This window comes from Lolium perenne, chromosome 6 (genome assembly GCF_019359855.2).
Source record: "Lolium perenne isolate Kyuss_39 chromosome 6, Kyuss_2.0, whole genome shotgun sequence".
Lineage (NCBI taxonomy): Eukaryota > Viridiplantae > Streptophyta > Magnoliopsida > Poales > Poaceae > Lolium > Lolium perenne.
This window is the reverse complement of record NC_067249.2, coordinates 204,262,245-204,280,180: the sequence shown is the minus strand read 5'-3', so window position 1 is coordinate 204,280,180 and position 17,936 is coordinate 204,262,245. Positions and strand designations below refer to the sequence as shown.

At 47.3% G+C, this 17,936-nt stretch overlaps 2 protein-coding genes, 1 long non-coding RNA gene and 6 other non-coding genes across 10 annotated transcripts; 1 reads left to right on the top strand and 8 right to left on the bottom strand.

Moving 5' to 3' along the window:
- Positions 1-347: 347 nt before the first annotated feature.
- LOC127306318 (uncharacterized) lies at positions 348-2,681 on the bottom strand. Its single transcript, XR_007854597.2, has 2 exons — positions 1,028-2,681; positions 348-736 (listed from the first exon to the last, which is right to left on the bottom strand). It is a non-coding gene; the product is annotated as an uncharacterized lncRNA (long non-coding RNA).
- LOC127310988 (small nucleolar RNA R160) lies at positions 1,070-1,149 on the bottom strand. Its single transcript, XR_007857484.1, has one exon. It is a non-coding gene; the product is annotated as a small nucleolar RNA R160 (small nucleolar RNA).
- LOC127310986 (small nucleolar RNA R160) lies at positions 1,231-1,310 on the bottom strand. Its single transcript, XR_007857482.1, has one exon. It is a non-coding gene; the product is annotated as a small nucleolar RNA R160 (small nucleolar RNA).
- LOC127310987 (small nucleolar RNA R160) lies at positions 1,400-1,479 on the bottom strand. The gene has a single exon (XR_007857483.1). It is a non-coding gene; the product is annotated as a small nucleolar RNA R160 (small nucleolar RNA).
- On the bottom strand, positions 1,575-1,654 carry LOC127310989 (small nucleolar RNA R160). The gene has a single exon (XR_007857485.1). It is a non-coding gene; the product is annotated as a small nucleolar RNA R160 (small nucleolar RNA).
- Positions 1,945-2,025, bottom strand: LOC127310990 (small nucleolar RNA R160). The gene has a single exon (XR_007857486.1). It is a non-coding gene; the product is annotated as a small nucleolar RNA R160 (small nucleolar RNA).
- On the bottom strand, positions 2,094-2,172 carry LOC127310991 (small nucleolar RNA R160). Its single transcript, XR_007857487.1, has one exon. It is a non-coding gene; the product is annotated as a small nucleolar RNA R160 (small nucleolar RNA).
- Positions 2,682-4,527: 1,846 nt separating the features above from the next.
- LOC127306319 (putative U-box domain-containing protein 42) lies at positions 4,528-10,787 on the bottom strand. Of its 2 annotated transcripts, XM_051336934.2 has the most exons (5): positions 10,572-10,786; positions 9,240-9,524; positions 7,809-8,725; positions 7,400-7,709; positions 4,528-6,780 (listed from the first exon to the last, which is right to left on the bottom strand). In XM_051336934.2, exons 2-5 carry the CDS (start codon positions 9,247-9,249, stop codon positions 5,171-5,173), a joined length of 2,847 nt encoding a protein of 948 aa, XP_051192894.1. In that variant the 5' UTR covers positions 9,250-9,524; positions 10,572-10,786; the 3' UTR covers positions 4,528-5,170. The 2 variants fall into 2 exon arrangements, with proteins under 2 accessions (XP_051192894.1, XP_051192895.1); XM_051336935.2 differs by lacking the exon at positions 9,240-9,524 and having other exon boundaries at positions 10,572-10,787.
- A 1,286-nt stretch (positions 10,788-12,073) lies between these two features.
- LOC127306321 (amino acid transporter AVT6A) lies at positions 12,074-14,244 on the top strand. The gene is made up of 5 exons (XM_051336936.2): positions 12,074-12,734; positions 12,830-12,988; positions 13,071-13,274; positions 13,366-13,831; positions 13,908-14,244. Exons 1-5 carry the CDS (start codon positions 12,338-12,340, stop codon positions 14,017-14,019), a joined length of 1,338 nt encoding a protein of 445 aa, XP_051192896.1. The 5' UTR covers positions 12,074-12,337; the 3' UTR covers positions 14,020-14,244.
- Positions 14,245-17,936: the final 3,692 nt, after the last annotated feature.

Sequence of the window (17,936 nt, the reverse complement as noted above, 5' to 3'; positions counted from 1 at the left end):
AGCGGGGCGGCGCTCGGAGGATATCCCGTGGAGCTCGATGCTGCGAGCATGATCGGCGTGGAGGCGTGCGGGGCTGACCGTAACCAGGATGGTGCCCGAGGAAGGCCGGACGAGGTTGCAGTACCTACCTTAAATAGGAAAGGCAAGCGTTCACCGTAATCATGATTGATGATACAGTACCATAATTATCGTAAGCGCTGGGAATTACATTGGCTGGGTGGGACGAGGTAAGTATATACCATATACAAATCGATCAGACAGTGTTGGTTACTGAGAATAAATTGGACGGACAGGATGCTCCGAATGACGACCATCAAACGCGTTGAGTGTCAAACGACCAACTCCAATTTAATAGTAAAACTACAGTGAGATCACCAGATCAAAGTACTACAACAGTTTACTCACAACACAAAAGAGCAAAATCAATATCTCCAACAGATACTGGTATGTTCCCATACGGCCATACATTACACAATTGGTACAAGTCAAACTACAGTGAGAACACCAGATCAAAGTACTAACAGGTTACATCGCTGAGCTTCTTCCTCAGTGTCTCAAGTCTTGACCAGCTCATAAGATCATCCTAACCAGCCCTCGCTAACCGACAACTAGTAGATCTCTTCGGGCATTCATCCGCAATGACCCAAAGCAGTTCACTCAGGAGTTGAGACATTTGAAACCCAGTGCAATGGTGATGTAGGTTGATCACACATGAAATATTCCAGTAACAAATTTTCTGCAGAACCCATTAGCCAAAACCTCTTTAGAAAGACAAAATAATTGTATTGGAAAACAATTTTCGGTTTTTAACAGAGATTGCATGTGTGCGCACTGTCAACATGTCAAATCTTTAGTTATGCACAGCACGAAAATAGAGGTAAAGGAGTGCCATATATTTATCTTTTGTAAGGATAAAATATATAGTCCTTTTTTTTCAGAAGCTATAATGCGGACAGTTTTATTTGTAAAGGGCAGGAAACTAATTACAACAAGAACAATACAGAAGAGAATACTGATAAAAGTGTACCTACAAAAACTTGAAAAATGTGTTACTCAAGGGTTCATGAGAAACAATCAGAGAACTTTGAAGACCATGTATGGTTGTATCAACAGGAGATACTTCAGATCATATATCCTCCTCATTTTGCTTCTCAAGTGCCTAAAACAATTACAATTTTGTAACAAGTATATAGCCACAGCAACAAATACCAACATAGATGCGTACAGTAAAGCAATCAGAGAACTTTGAAGGCTATGTATGGATGTATCAACATCTGATACTTCAGATTATATAATCTCCTCATTTTGCTTTTTAACTACATAAAACAATATTATTTTGACTCCAAGCAAGAAGAAAAGAATACCAAGGTGGACATCAGGTGTAGGCATAACTAGAATGAGCAATCAGAGAACTTTGAAGGCTATGTATGCATGTATCAACATCCGATACTTCAGATCATATAATCTCCTCATTTTGCTTCTCAACTACATAAAACACTATTATTTTGAGTCCGAGCAAGAAGAAAGGAAAACAAGATGGACATCAACAAGAGGGTGTAGGCATAACAACACTGAGCAATCAGAGAACTTTGAAGGCTATGTACGGATGTATCAACATCTGATAATTCAGATCATATAATCTCCTCATTTTGCTTTTGAAATATATTAAGCATTACAACTTTGACTCGAGCAAGAAGGAAAGAATACCAAGATGGGCATCGGTAAGGTGTAGGTACAAAGTATCAATATCGGATACATCAGATCATATGACCTACTCATTTTGCTTCAAAAACATCTTTAGAAATGCATTTCTTTTTTACTCGAGCATCATCAAGAAGCAATTTGCAAGGTAATTACCAAAAATAAAAACGAGGAAAAATAATGGCTATATAAATCTAGGTAGGCGCCACTTGGATAAGTGGGTGTAGCTGCAGCCGTGGAACAAGCAATCAGAGAACTTTGAAGACCATATATGCATTATAAACAGTAGTAGACTTTCAGATGGTAAGACTTCCTCATTTTGCTGTGCTATTATATTTAACAGAACTCAGGTGAGCAAACACAATAAGTTACACTAAAAGATTTGAACACCAAGCGATCAGATAACCCTAAACCATGTTGGTATTATCTACGGTAGAAAATATTCAGATGATTTCGCCTCCTCACTTCGCTTCTGAACAAATACAAGAGCATGATCTGCTCAAATAAATGATGCGAAGACAGGAAAGACATGAAAACAAACTATAATAACACACAGTAAGGTGATGCGATGTGGACAGAAGAAGTGATACTGCGGAGATTCGCTGGCTTCCCCAGACGTATAGAGCTCCTGTCCAACCAATGGATTGATTTTGCACCCATAGATACCCTTTTCCCGCAGTTTTCCCTGCTCCAAAGCTCAACAGCGCAGGGGGCTAATGGTGCGAGTTAACCATAACAAAAACAATCAGATCCAGAAAACAATACGAAGAAAAGTATGTACTCCTAGCGAGTAAAACTAAAGCAACAAGGATTAACCCCTCTCAAAGCGGCCAAGAACTCAAACACAACGAATCAACAAAAATAACAACGAAAGGAGCCAGAAACAAAAAAGAGCCAGGAGCTAAGCAGGTCCCTGGCGGCTAGGGTTCTAAGGTTTGAGGAAGCTAGGGTTTGTCTCTTCGGTACATATCGGCAAGGGAAGGGGAAACGAGCGATCCCAGATATAAATGGGCCGATCTTGAAAAAAATATAAACGGGCCGACTTTACCACTTTGGGCTTAATCAGGCCTATTCTTAATCTGCCTATAATGATAAGCATCCTGGGTGGGAGTGGCACAGCATCGCATCCTGGGTGGGAGTGTTACAGCATCGTCTGTTCTTTGGTATAAATAAATTCTGTGACCTTTTAAGCAAAAGAATAGTTCACAAAAGCAATTCAGCGTGTTCATTTTCCGTCACAAGATATCAATATCTTTGATTCATATGTGCAAACGGCCAGGTTCACAAATCACAAGACTGGAAATTAAACAAACAAATTTAAGTATCAACGTTCTTCTGCTTTAGACATTGTAAGAGCATCCCCACTCGTTGGCGCTCCCCACGCCCAAATCCGGCGAAATTTTCGTCCGGATTGGATGAAGTTTTGGCGTGGGGAGCGCTAGTTTCCCAGCCGCGTGCCCAGGCGAAGTCGACGATGCGAATTTAAAAAACGGAAACTTGACAAACTTCGGCTAAAATTCGGGTGAATATAGACTAAATTTAATGATATTTAGACTAAAACGGGCGGAGTTCATACATAGAGGCCGAATTCGACTATATTTCGAATTCGGCTAGGGGAATTCAAACGCTAATTTTAAAACACGGCGCTCTACATGCCCATACGGCGGTAGTACACCGTGTAGTCGTCGCCGCCGTCGTCGGAGCCGTCGTCCTCGACCTTCGGCACCTTCGGCTGCGCGGCCTGGCTGCTGCTGCCCTGGCCGGCGTCTCCCCACCCCGGGGATGGCTTGTACCAGTCGTCGTCGGAGGACTCGAGGTCGACGACGGGGACAGCGACGCCGGATGGAGGTGTCGCAGGACGGCGGTACCGCGCGACATCGTCGTTGGCGGTTGGAGCGGCGCGGGCGGCGAGTTGGCGTGCGGCGGCCAGGTCCAGCAGCCGCCGTCGCTCCGCTCCCCGCCGCTGGCCGCGCGATCGCGCCCGGGCCGGTGCGGCGTCGTCCGCGCGCTTCTCCTCCTCCATGTCGGCAAGCGACCCGGCGATCGCCTCCGCCATCGCGGCCTCCTCCGCGCGCTTCGCCTCCTCCTCGGCGAGCGGCTTGCGGCGGCCTCTTTCTTCGTCTTCTTCCGGCCGCTCGCGGCGCGGAAGGCTGTTCTCGGATGACGAGGGCGCCGCTGCTGCGCCTTCGGTCGCCGGCGGAGACGCCGGCTCCTTCTTGACGCGCACCGGCGTCGAAGGCGACGTCGCCTCCTCCTCTTCACCGGCGCCAAGGATGACCTTGACGCCGATCCGGAAGACGACGAGCCGGCAGCCATGCGCCGTGGCTGCCAGACGCTTCCCCGACGGCGGCTCGCCGATGCCCTCGATGCCGATAGAGGGGGCATCGTGAGCACCGGGGAGTTGCCGCCTCGATGTGCTCGATGACGGCCTCGAGTGTCCGGCCCGGCGCGCCCACCACCGTCGGCGGCCCGCGGCGTTGTTGCGCGCGAGCGGAGGCGGCGGGCCGTCGTAGGCCGCCGGCTCCGCTCCCACCGCCGGAGGAAGTAGGAGTTCCACCGCGTGTAGTTGTCGGGGTGGTGGCGCGGGTCGGCGCTCTCCTCGTCGGTCATCGTCATCCTCGCCTCCTCGATGGCGACGTCGAGGGCATGGCCCGCGGCGGCGGCGGGATTGGAACGCCGCCACTTAGCCGCCCGGCCGCCTCCGGGAGGCCTCGTGTCCCGGCGGGCGGGGTACCCCGCCTGGTGGAGGAGGTGCCCCTCCCACGCGTGGAGAGACCGGCGGGCGAAGCCGTTGTTGGCTGCGCCGTCGTTGTCGTAGAACGCCATCTTGAGAGTAGAGGGAGAATGGAGGGAGAGTGGAGCACGGGGTACGCCTCGCGGCGAGCGGACCGGCGTATATAGGCGTGGCTGGCGCGGGGATTAAATGCCGCGTGGATCGCGGCGAGCTGACCGGCGGCAGCCTTTAGTGCGCGCGGAAGACGATGCGTGCGCGGAAGACGAAGACATTACTCGCCGCGTGGCCGGCGAATGCATGCCGGCGGCAGGCTTTTACAGCGCGCGGAAGACGACGACATTAACTCGCCGCGTGGCCGGCGAATGCAGACCGGCGGCAGGCTTTTACAGCGCGCGGAAGACGATGCGATGAGGACGACGATCGGTTTCTCTCGCCGACAAGTTGGGGCCACCAGACGCGCGGGAAGTTTCCTCGCCGTTTCGCGCGCTTTCGTTTCGTCCGGAGTCCCCGAGCGCTCCCCGGGGGGCCGGGGGGGGCGTGGGATCGCCGGATGAATTTAGGCCCAAATCCGGACGAAAACGAGGAACCGGGGGCGCGACTGGGCCGAATTTCGCCGTCCGGATGGAAAAAACGCTCGCCGGGGGCCTGTTCGGGGGGACGAGTGGAGATGCTCTAACATTTGCCCATCAGCAAACTTCGGATACTAGTCACCAGCAGGCAGCAGCATGGCAAGCTCTAAATCTCCACGGACAGATAGATTGCCGAGTAGTCGGGCATCTTGTGCAGCCGCGTGAGGATGCCCTCGGCCGCCTGCTTGGCGCCGGCGTCGCCCTTGTGAAAGGCGCTCACCAGCGCCGTGGGCAGCGTCCTATCTCCGGTCACCTCCCTCACGCACCTGTCGTTGCCGTACATCAGGAACTTCTCCACCAGACAGAAACACTTCTGCCACACCAAGTTCTCCCTGTGCCGCCTCAACGCCCCAAGCACGCGCCTCACGCCATCCAGCTTGGCGAGAGCGGACACGCTTCCCTCCACGTTCACCCGGTCGTCGAGGAGCGTGCACAGTGCTCCCAGCGCGGCCTCGACGACTCGGGGGCTGTCGTTCTCCAGGCAGCCAAGGAGACCCTCGACGGCACCGGCCTCGAGGAGACAGAAGGTTGTCACCGTGGAGCATATTCCCTGGTGCACCGGGCAGATGTGGTGTTGGGGGGCTTTGTTGCTGTGTACCCTTGAGTCCATCAGGCGTTTAAGTATGGTCTTCCTTTTTGGCCGTGGGTCCTCCTCGGGCAGCAGCTGGGACAGTTTGATGGACTGATAGCTGAGGTTTTCAAGACCCACAGCAGCGAGGCGTTGCACCTCGCCGCTTCCAGCAGCCCCGGTGAGGAGTTCGGTGAGCACCGAGGCCAAGCTGTAGTCCTTGGCCGCCTTCAGCACCGTCGGGTTGTACAGTGTTGTGGTGAGACGCACCAGAGAGCCCACAAGACCCTCCATGTATGGTACCGCATACCTGCTGGTTCTCGTTGCGCCGTTCTGCATCTCATCTATCCCGTTCAGTATGACCGGCACCGCACCCTCCTGGACGAGCCCAAGGTTGAGCGAGATGTTTCGGTGCGGTAGACTTGAGAGGAGCATCACCGACGCAGCATGCCGCTCACTAACGTGCCCGGCGTGGCTGATGCTCTTGACTAGCCTGCCAGGCTGCCCCTGCGTCTTGCAGAGCCTCTCGGCGATGGTGTGCCCAATGTGCGCGGACAGAGTGATGAGCAGCCTCGTCGCAGCAATGCTAAGCGCTTGCATTGGGGAGTTCATGAGCTCGACAATGGCATGGCCACGGTGGTTCTCCCTGACGACTGAGACCATGACATCCAGGGGCTTGGCGAACGCGGTGAGTGCGAGCAGGAGGCGGATGATGCTGAGGTTGAGGTCGTCGGGCATGAAGCACTTGAGCATGTGTACGAAGTTGTAGATGCAGTACTTGGACGAGAAAACGTGGCCTTCCTTGTTCACGACGGTGGTGTCTGGATCAATGCCAGACTCAACAATGTTGGCTAGGACGGTGGCAGCCTTGGCCTTGTAGCTCACAGGCTCGTCATCTATCTTCCGTATGAAGAGCTCCTCAATCATGACCAGCACAACACCTGCCTCGACGAGCACCTTGTTGTTGGGGTGGTGCGAGGAAAGCTGGACAAGGACATTGAGCGCTGCCTTATGGACCACTGTGTTGCAGCTGCATACCAACTTGATGAGAATGTCCGACGTGCTCTTGCTGACATCAATTGTGAGCTCCTGCTCTAGTACCAGCTCGCTTAGGTAGCTGACCATCTCCATTTGTACCTCTTCTGAACCTGTTTTGGAATCTTCATGTCAGCTTGGAGTTCAATTAATTACTGGAGCAGAAGGCCGTGAGCCTCAACTCAACACCCTTAATCTTATTCAGATGTTAAAGTGTATAAAATTGAGACGGTTCTAACATGTGTAGCGTAGATAATCAGCTTGAGTTTCTTTACTCATATAAACAAACAAATTGGTGGTGATGATCCATCTGCTCAGGGTTTGTACAAAACTGTTTGGTTCGCTACCAACAGCTTTGGGAAGTACACATTTTAATGCTGCTAGGTTTTTTGTTCTGCCCTGCCCACTTAAATCTTTTTGTTTTGGCAAAAGACATGATGTCTACTATGAATTTGCAGATTCACCAAGCACACCTCATTTAAATAAGGTAAATAGTCTTTTTAAATTAATTATTCTTGTAAAGATGTATTATGATCTTTTTAGTGTGTAGCAACACAATGCATCTTGCTATTACTTAACAGGAAGATGGTTTATGCTTAAAAAAAACTCGGTGGTTCAAGTATAATCACACTTATAAGGAAACAATAACAATATGCTCTATTACTGTGCTAAACTAGCATAACATATTTTAATGCACGAAACAGAGTTGCATAATTTCTTCAGAGGCAATACCTTCAACAAGATGACTCAGAAGGGGTTCTAGGTAACCACTTTCAGCCATATACTTGATGTTCTTCGAACACTTCTCCAGGTTCTTGAGGACTGCTCTCGATTTCTCGGCAGCAATTGGATCATCAGAATCATTAATCTTCATTGTGGTGAGAATCAGAATACTTCCAGCAGTTGATCCAATATTCTCCAGCAATAACTGTGACTCTGAAAGCTCTAGCAAGAAAGAGATGGCCGCGTGCCTTTCATCAGTACTATTACTTGACAGTAGCTTTATTGTCCTGGCAATGGCCTTAGTTTTTCCAATTATATCCTGTATGTCATGAAGCAAGTTTTAAACTTTCATGATAATATACAGTGCAAGGCTTGGATATTGAGCATGTCTACTATTCTAAACTGTATTCCTACTTACCTTTCCCTCTTCATCATCAACCAACAAGCACAGAAGCTCCAGAGCGTCACGCCGAATCTGTGCATTGTGGTTGTCCAACAGCCGTGATAGGAACTTGGTGACCCCAATCTTATGCATCAGCTCCTTGTTCTTCCCCCTCAGCTTGGCCAGCAACTTCAGCTCATGTATGGCTTCAAGTACCATAGCCTCAGTAGTCGACAATGAGAGTGCAGTGCGTGCAATCCTGATCCGCATTGCCTCATTCCTCCTTCTCCATTCTGCAATCACACTCTTCAGCGAAGCATTGCTCATCACTGCCTTACTTTGCAATGGAATTTTTGTGAAAGGGCAACAGACAGGTTCAGAACTGTCTGCAGACTTCTCAAAATGCTCCTCTATGGCTCTCCTATCATATGTCACACCGCCCTCTGTTATCACAGGATCAGTCATCACCTCATTTGTCAGTGGACAGAAGAATCCATCATACAGAGGTTCAACATATTCCGTGACCTCCGGGAGAGAGTTGAACATTTGCCCGCCAAATTCATGTGATTCATGGTACATTCCCCGCAGAAAGTCCACCAGCCTCGGCATGTCACTGTCGTAGACAGACCTCCTATTGGGCCTGTCTGCCACATCTGTGTAAGCATTGCTGCCAAGTGCTGATGCTGGTATACTACCAAGATGATCACATATGTTCCCAATGACATTCTCCAGGTCTTGTATTGTGATTTGCATCTCATCATCTGTGAGTTGCAGTGCTCTTCCTCTGCATTTTGCAGTGAGGTCTTTAGCAAGGTTGATACTGGTAAATAGAGATTCTAGCATCTGTATCATATTGGCTGGGGCCCTCCGAGCTGTTTGACGCTCCATTATGGCCCTGCCTGACTCCATGGAGTCCTCTTGGCTAACACTAGCAGTGGGTACCATCACCATGACTGCATATCCATACAGAAGAAGCAAAGACAAGAACAATGCAAGTTATTGTTCAGATAAAGGAGCCTTCTACGAAAAACATTGTTCAGATAAGGGAACTAATGAAACATACAAACTAATTAATCAGAATGACACATCGGAGCAGACATAAAAGTACTGAAGAGTGTTTCAGATGAAAAAACATTACAAGGGCACACATGAGGCCTTAAGCTACTATGATGGTTACTCAGAGAAGACCTGCATTGTTTTTGACATTTTCATGTGGTGCTCTTCTCAAACTAATGATTTTTCTATCTAGCTAAACTATTCATGGACAGGCAGCAGCCTTTTCTACCTGAAGTACAGAGATCAGAAAAGACAACTAAGAGCCATGAATCTGTGATCCTTAGGCTGGCAAAGCATAACAAAAATCTTCTTGAAGAAGGGATAGCATCTTTTTCTCAGAAGAGCTTAACACAATGTTTTTCCAAAAAGTCTCGAAACAAACGAATGAAGATTACAGCTATAATACAGTACCTGTATCCATAACCTCCAAGTTTGAACGCTGCGATTTCGTGTACACTGTAGAGGAGCTATAGAATGAGCATGTTTGCCTCTTTTATCTCCAGCACTGAGCCTTCTGTGAAGCACAATCTACTATAGAGGAGTGCAAACAGAGAAGAGCCAGCAAAATGGGTGAATTGTATACGCCCCCTTCTAATAATGCACTTATTTATCACAGGAAACGTCTGATGATGTTATCCAAGTAAAAGGAGAACACGACAAATGGGTGTCACTCTTGGTGACAGAATGACATCATTCCTGCAAACAGGAAGTATGAAGTTCTTAATAGAAACAAAGTTAGGCGGTAGGTTGGCAAGCTACCCAAGAGAACCTAATGACAGCTCCATCCTTATCGCTGAAAGCTATGCATCATACATTAATGGTACATTGGGAGACATTCCACTGCAAAGAGAAATTGCAGTTTTGAAGTATGCATTGGATGTCTGCATTGGGATGTCATACTCTGGCCACAGCCTTTCAGAGGTGCAAACTTTACAGTGGAATGGTTCCAGTTTCCCTAGATTAACAGAGGATAGCACAAATGATATCATCAGTACCCAACAAGTCATAACATTTGATTTCTAACTCTCAGCATGAAGCCATGGATGATGCATCAGTAAAGTAAAAGATGCAGATCACAATCGCAGGTGATAGTGAGAGCAAGCTACTTTGAACATTCAGATTGGACTAAAATGTAAGCACGTTGAAAAATGTCACCACAACTAACCCATCATACTACTATATACGTATAATCTAGGCAGGTTTGAACAATTTCTCTTGGAACAAAGTCAACACAAGTTCAACTGCATAAGCTACTTATCAGTTGTCACGAATTTTGGCTTGTGAAACTGCGGGATAAAGATTGTTCCATAGTGCCCTAACTGAAACTGATGGACTGACCCTTGCCAAACCTTTACTGCCTACTTCTATTCGATGACACATGCTCAAATATAGACTACGAATGGATGCAAGAAAGTCAGGTTATAGCTACGAAAAAGCATCAGAAAAGGACACAATGTATGTTAATTGTTGAGCAACCATAGAATAAGTGAGGATATGGTATGACACAAGGACAGATTCTTTTTGTACGCATCTACCTGATTGTTGAGGTCATGGTGTTAACAGTAGTCAATGGCGTGCGTCAGTTAAGGACAACTAGTCAACTACCATGTACCAAATGCATCGCAGGACGCAGGGTGATGTGTGCAACGTGTCTCTGAGGCGGCAATAATGGAATGTGCTATGAGGTGCTGAGAGCGGATGTGAGCACGGGCGAGGGAAGAATGGGAGATCACCGGGAGGTACCGGAGTAGGGGCTGCGGACGGAGGTGTGCTCGGGCGTCGACGCCGGCGAGGGGCTGGCGGCGCGGAGGAGCTCATCCCACTTGAACTGTAGTTCATCTCGTCACTGGAAGCTGAGCACTGAATTTGGATCCTGTCTCGCGCGTGGCAGGCGCCGACGTCCGACCGCGGACGCCGGAGACCGACTCCTCCTCCTCCCATGACGCCGCCGCCGCCGACATGGCCTGGCTAGCCCACATGTCCACAGCCCAATGATCCGTTAAGCTCATTTACTTGGCCCAATGGGAGCAACATATACCCAGCCACTGCGGCCCACTAGAAGAGCCTCTTCACCGCATTGTAAGGGGGTGTTTTTTTAAAAAAAATATTACTATCTGAGAGCAACTGTATCAGAACCCGTAAATGTCGCCGAAAACTGAATTGAGCAAAAAATAGCCATAAACAACAATAGGTAACCATAATTTATAAACACGGGCTCTTTATAAGCATCAACACTTACTTATGAACAACATCGTATTATAAATAACAACATCGTATTATAAATAACAACATATTCTCATAAGCAACAACACTTCCCCATAAAGATCAATAGTAAAAAATATATGAATTATGATTGTCACAAAACGGCTCCTGATCGACTAGAAAGTGTGAGGTTTGACCAAGCTACGTGACGTTAGAATATTACCGAGATCCTACTTGTGAAATATCTAATGGGTATAAGGGTACACGGGTATGGGCTTTATGGTCACATACCTGTACCCGCCTAACCCAATGAGTATGATATTTTTTTATTTATATATCCATGGATTTTTTTTTGTACCATACACGTGCTTCCAATGGGTTCTTACCCACTGGATATGCGGGTCCATCCCTTCCCACACAAGGATATACTTAAAAAAAAATTCAACGTAGGTGTGCGCAACATGTATGTAAACCAATAAAACATTAGATGGCTTCTGACTGAGGACCAGTCAGGCTAGCCCAACCAGGTCTAGTCGGGTTCCGCTAACCCGACAAGACTCAATTGGATTTGGCCAGCCCAACCAATTCTGTCACTAGGCAGGGCTCATGTAATATAAATTTTTCGGGTCCACCTCGACCGAAAAATCCATGTCGGGATGGGCTAACTTGACGCCACAATATTTTTGAAATTCATAAAGAAGTGCAATATTTGTGAAATTAATAAAAAAAATATTTTAGAAAAATTTGCCAATGTCAAATGGCTTGATTGCGCGCAGGCGGCGGCGGTACCGTTGGCAAGTAAAGAAGCACTGCACGGGCGTGAGGCGCGTGGCCGCGCCCGGAGCCGAAGATTTGGGTTGGCGGCGCGCCGGACGGCGAGAGAAAGGACACTCTGGCATGCAGCCGCGCCGTATGATCCAGCACGCTAGGGACACTATGAGTCTATGACTGAGGAATTATCAGGTCACGTACAGCCCCGTGTGATTAGCAGGTGGTCGCTAAAACGGGAGGTGCCCTAAAAAAATTCTTCGAACCGGGACGAGGCGCTCTAATTATAAGACGGCGATCGTCTCCTCCTCCGGCGGTCCGGCCAAAGTTAGGAAGGTTCCGCCCCGACTTCACTCGCTATCTCCTGCGCCTGCGCGGCCGGTGCGCGTGCCGGACGTCGTCCCGCAATCCGGACTCTCCGAAGAAACCAGGAATTCCGCAATGTTGTAATTGATCAGCGGGTGCGTGGAGATTCAAAGCTGGAATTCCGTACGCGCAAATCACATTATCCTCGGAGGGAGCCTTCGGGTTCTGGCGCCATGGTGATGCCGATGGCGAGCGCCGGCGAAGACACGGAAGCGAGGAGGCCACTCCTCACCAGGAAGCGCGATGACGACGTGGACCTGGGCGACGGCGACGCATCCTTCGCCGGCGCGGTGTTCAACCTGTCCACCACCATCGTGGGCGCGGGCATCATGGCGCTCCCGGCCACCATGAATGTGCTGGGCCTCGTCCCGGGCCTCACGCTGGTCGTGCTCGCCGCCGTGCTCACGGACTCCTCCATCGAGCTCCTCATGCGGTTCAGCAACGCCGTGGGCGCCGCGTCCTACGGCGAGGCCATGGGCGACGCCTTCGGGGCCTTCGGCAGGGGGTTCCTCCAGTTGTGTGTCGTCGTCAACAACGTCGGCGTCATGGTCGTCTACATGATCATCATTGGTACCACGGCCGAGCATCGCCGGTCTATATTCTTGTTCTTCATCTAAGCTATTGGAAATGCTCGGTCTGACTCCTGGATGTTATGAACGAGCAAGGCGATGTGCTGTCGGGAACTTCTCCTTCTTCGAGCGGCGTCCACCATCACGGTGTGTTCGAAGGATGGTTCGGCCACAACCGCTGGAACGGTCGCTTCGCCATCCTCGCCATCACCACCCTCGGCGTCTTCACGCCGCTCACATGCTTCAAGCGCGTCGGTACGTGCGGCCGGTTTCAGATAGTAACAGGAAGTTCAGATACCTTTTTTCTTTTCCTGAACATTTTGCTGGTTCGATATAGATTCACTGAAGTACACTTCGGCCGTGTCGGTCGCGCTGGCCGTGGTGTTCGTCGTGATCACCGCCGGAATCGCCGTCATCAAGTTGACGAGAGGGCAGATCCCCATGCCCAAGCTGTTCCCCGACGTCCACGATTGGGAGTCCATCTTCAGGATCTTCACGGCCGCTCCAGTTCTTGTCACCGCCTACATTTGCCACTACAACGGTACATGCGAGCTGAATCTGATCAACTCAATCTACTACTTCTGCGTGCATTGGCATTGCCTGATTTGACATTGTTCCTGTCTTGCGTGCAGTGCACCCGATTCACAACGAGCTCAAGGACCCAGCCCAGATCAAGCCGATCGTGCGGGCGTCGCTGGTGCTGTGCTCCGTCGTGTACGTCACCACCAGCTTCTTCGGCTTCATGCTCTTCGGTGAGGACACGCTAGACGACGTGCTCGCCAACTTCGACTCCGACCTCGGTATCCCCTACGGCTCCGTCTTCAACGACGCCGTCAGGGTCAGCTACGCGCTCCACCTCATGCTCGTCTTCCCCATCGTCTTCCACGCGCTCCGCCTCAACATGGACGGCCTCCTCTTCCCCTCGGCGCGGCCGCTCGCGTGCGACAACCGAAGGTTCGCCGCGCTCACGGCGGCGCTCCTCGCCGTCATCTTCCTCGCCGCCAACTTCATCCCCAATATCTGGTTAGCCTTCCAGTTCACCGGGGCCACCGCCGCCGTGTCCATCGCGTACATCTTCCCGGCCGCCATGGTGCTCAGGTAAGCTTAACTTGTTCTCGATATCAAGTGTTTCGTCATGGACGTTAATGGTTTGTCTGTCTGATTTCCTCGTCAGGGATCGTCACGGCATAGCGAAGAAGAGGGACAAGTTGCTGGCGGTTTTCATGATTGTTATTGCGGCGGTGTCCAACGGAGTGGCCGTGTATAGCGACGCTTGCTCCTTGTGATTTGGTGGCATGCTGGCATGTGACATGGCAGCCCCGACGCCGAACGTTGGTCTCCACCATGGCACTCTGTATATTGTATAGCGGGTGATGAGAGATCACTGACTGACTTGAGTTCCTTGTACAAATTCAAGTGTATATATCTCCGCAGCTCTGCATCATGTGTAGAAGTTGAGTAAGGGTTGGATTCCAATATATACAACTCATTGTAGTGCCAACACTGCGAAATATACACCTCTTTGACTTCTTTATGTGGATGGTTGCTCTGTATCTATCCAAGATCCAGGCTGCCTCCAGTTGAAGTTCGGAATTGGCGGTAAGCTGACCTTCTGAATTGGCATGGTTGAATTTCCATTGAGAGATATGTTTTTAAGGCGGAGATTTGACTTTTTTTGATAGCGAACGATGTAGGAGCAGGATTACAGAAGATCATGGATGTGTGCATGAACTGATGAAGAGTTGGAGGTTTTACTCCTTTTTGAAAAAAAGGTACTTTACAAAAGATCGAAGAAATTTACAAGGACACATATTGTATAGACTTGATTTTGAACCAAAAGTTGCATCAAGTAAGCCCTCAGATGTACTTTCACTTCTTGACTTTCCTCCTTATCTCGAGAGAGAAGAACTGCAGAATACCCACCCGCACAAGTCGAAAAAATAACTCAAAAGTTTTGAAAAGCTACATGGGTTATCCACCCCAAGAGGTGAGAAGATGAGACACACTAAGGCAGGTGTACACCTCACAAAGGTAAATTGTTTGGGCTGCCTACTTCCTCGCCACATCGTTGGAGAAGAAGGTCAAGGCCCAACGATGAAGTTGAGAAAAGTAGGCACCGAATTTTTTTGGCACCAATGGCAAGACATGACAAGATAATGAACAAAAAACCATGAAACCTAGAGTCGTTGGTTCCAAGGATGTCGACACCATGGTTCCATTGGTGCCCACAAGGACGTCACACGAAGACCAAGAGGGAGAAATTTAGTTATTTTCTTCAATACACCACCACTTCAACCGCCAAAATGTCACCTCAACAATCCCTAAAATATTCACATTAAGAACACAAAATAAAACTTCGACGACCTGACTACATATGAGTATGAGCGATTCTTCTCCAGCGCTGACCCTGATGGTATAGGGAAATGATTTATGTGTGCATAGGGAACTGACCTCATGGAATTAGAGTTTAGGCCCGACTAAGGATTATTTCCTTAGTTTTGTGTGATAGGTACTTACAAAATCTGGCTACAACCAACCTGATTATAAACACAAGAGTACATATGAAGAACATATAGGCCACAACATAAATACTCCCCAGAGAATCCCTAGACGCACGATCGGTCACCTTCAAGCTGTAAGTTGACCTAGGGTTCATATAATCCACCATATACACCATTTTAATCTTTCTAAGCTTAAGACACATTATGTTAACTTGCTCTTCACTTTTGTTTGAGTTTAGCTACAAGATCAATGTGTCATGTACTCATCTCTTATTATCGTGACGTATACACTCATATACATGATATCCGTGGCTAGAAGGGTCACGGGCCAAGGTTGCGGTGGGAAGGAATGCGTCTAAGTGGATCGAAGGCAGCGACTCAAATCCTAGTTGTTTGTCCCACGTAAGATATAGCCGAGATGATTCAAGAACCATGTCGGGGCTCGGCTTTCGTTGAGGCTAGGTTTGCATGTGGTTGCATGCGAATGTAAATTCTTAGCAAGTTGGAGGATATTTGTAAAATGGAGGAGCTTAGAAGCAATAACAAAGATTGAGTACAAAGGAGTACTAGTTGACACTTTGGCATTGAGATTTGAGAACATACGACTAATTAACACTCCATACACTCTAGAACTAAATACTTAGTTATATTTGAACTTCTAATCTCTTGGTGAGAACTCTTGAATTTATTTGAAAGATCCATATACTATAAAGACACATATACAAATGCATTATAATACATGTAGTGCTTAAAGACACATATACAAATGCATTATAATAACATGTAGTGCTTAAATAAATTGTGAAAAATTTATCTAATTTTTTGGTGGAATAATGTGGAAGTATTGATTTGGTTGAATTTATGGTGAATCCCACTATGACAAAATAATTTTCTTAAACACCCCAAAAATTATGCAAACACACTTTGCAACAATGTATAATTTTAGTGTACCACTTGAAATATATTTGAAATGATAAATATGGAAAGTATATGAAAAAGTTGCACCTTAATATAAACGAGTGGCATTTTTCAAATGTTAATGAGTTTGCTATACAAAAAATGTAGTTGTATATATAGTGTACCGAATAATGCATTGATTAACAATACACATTAACATCTTGAAGAGTTTGATGCTGTAAAAAAGTTTAGTATAAATAGGTACAAGAGTGCATGTTGAACTTGTTCTGGACAACATATAATAGAGAGGCGAGATTTCTCATATTTTAGGATAGGAGGAAGTTACAAACCATAGATGACGATAAATTTTAAATTGTCACCCACTGTTATGTAAGTGATTGTTATTGCTGAGCAAAATTTGAATGTAACAAGAAAACTAAGTATTTTTTGTTTTTTTTTGTTTTTTAAATTTTAATAAGAACAAAAATATGAAAAACAAAAAATGCGCTGAAATACACCCAAAGTAACTTGATTTAGCATGACATATGGGGTCAACCTCAAAAATCTTCTAGTACTATTTTTCCTTGGCAAAAACGTTATCTCATCCCTTTCTTCTCGAAAAACCATAATTGTTAAACCATACTTTGACAACGTATGGTATTGCATTACTTCCCATGACATTTTTTTTCAAATAATTGTTAGAGGCTTGAGCATTATAAAAGTATGAGATGGAGGAAGGCGCGGAGGTAGGCGCCGTTTAGGAAACCAAGGACTGTAGCTGTTTTTTCTAGAGCCGAGAGGGCTTAGTAAGAAGTAGCTACTTTATGCAGCTTTGTATCTGGTACGAGACATCATCAAAGCAAACCATCTTTGATCAACTAAAGTAATTCATTCTCTTTTTCAAATATGAGCATAAATAGTAAAATCCATATTTTACACCTAGAAGTATGTATTTTTTGGACCAACCGGTAGAAGCACTGCATTTTCATATAAAAGAGAGAAAACCCACACAATGTACAAGGAGGCCATGTTTATATTATTGTGGAACATGCCAAAAACCACCACATCAAAAGATACCAAAGAAACCCTAATCTGGCTCGGCTGGAATAGCTGGTGTGTTGGCGTTGGAGGCTCTTTTTCCCTTTGTAGAATGTCCTCTCGGGCAATCAATGCCACCTCAGCGAGCGTGAGCCTTTGCCCAATGAAGATTCGACAGACGTAGAGGAGGCATCCGCTCATGGAACGCAGTTCCTTCTTAGGTTTTCCTTCAATGAACTTGTCCCACCAGTCATTAATGGATGTGAATTATGTATGGTTTTACCAAATCGCATTATGATAATTTTGATCTTCACAAGTGAAAAACCCACATTTACATGCTCAAAACATAGAAGTAAAACAGTTTTAAACCGATTTGACAAAAAAAATCTTACCTTCACAAGTGAGTCAACCAAAAATCCTTCTAAAATAGTCAATAAACCCTGGAGGTGCAAATAGATCCCCTCTACCTCCTATACATCATGGCTAATGCAAGATCATCTTCATTTCGAATCCAAGGTTAAATTCTGTACCGGTACGCGCGGAATCTGACAAATCTTTCCCATACTTGGCTCATTAATCACTCTTGGCCAGCTATTCATCTTGAGTTTACACGACCCATTCACTGACAAACGAGGCCTCTAAAATCTTGTACTGTTAAATATCAGGCCTTAGCCAAGCTTTAAATTAATAAAGCCACGAATGGCAGATACAAGATGTTGGCAGTTCAGCTAACAGGCAACACGCACAAAGCAAAAAAATACATCAAG

Excerpts from the sequence above, each read along its gene's own strand:
- LOC127306319 (XM_051336934.2), bottom strand. Across the intron at positions 7,710-7,808 it reads TTGATGATGAAGAGGGAAAG|GATATAATTGGAAAAACTAA; the intron begins GTAAGTAGGAAT and ends CATGACATACAG. Across the intron at positions 6,781-7,399 it reads TCTGAGTCATCTTGTTGAAG|GTTCAGAAGAGGTACAAATG; the intron begins GTATTGCCTCTG and ends ATTCCAAAACAG.
- LOC127306321 (XM_051336936.2), top strand. The coding sequence starts at position 12,338 with ATGGTGATGCCGATGGCGAGCGCCGGCGAAGACACGGAAGCGAGGAGG. Across the intron at positions 12,989-13,070 it reads CACATGCTTCAAGCGCGTCG|ATTCACTGAAGTACACTTCG; the intron begins GTACGTGCGGCC and ends GGTTCGATATAG. Across the intron at positions 13,832-13,907 it reads CCGGCCGCCATGGTGCTCAG|GGATCGTCACGGCATAGCGA; the intron begins GTAAGCTTAACT and ends TTTCCTCGTCAG.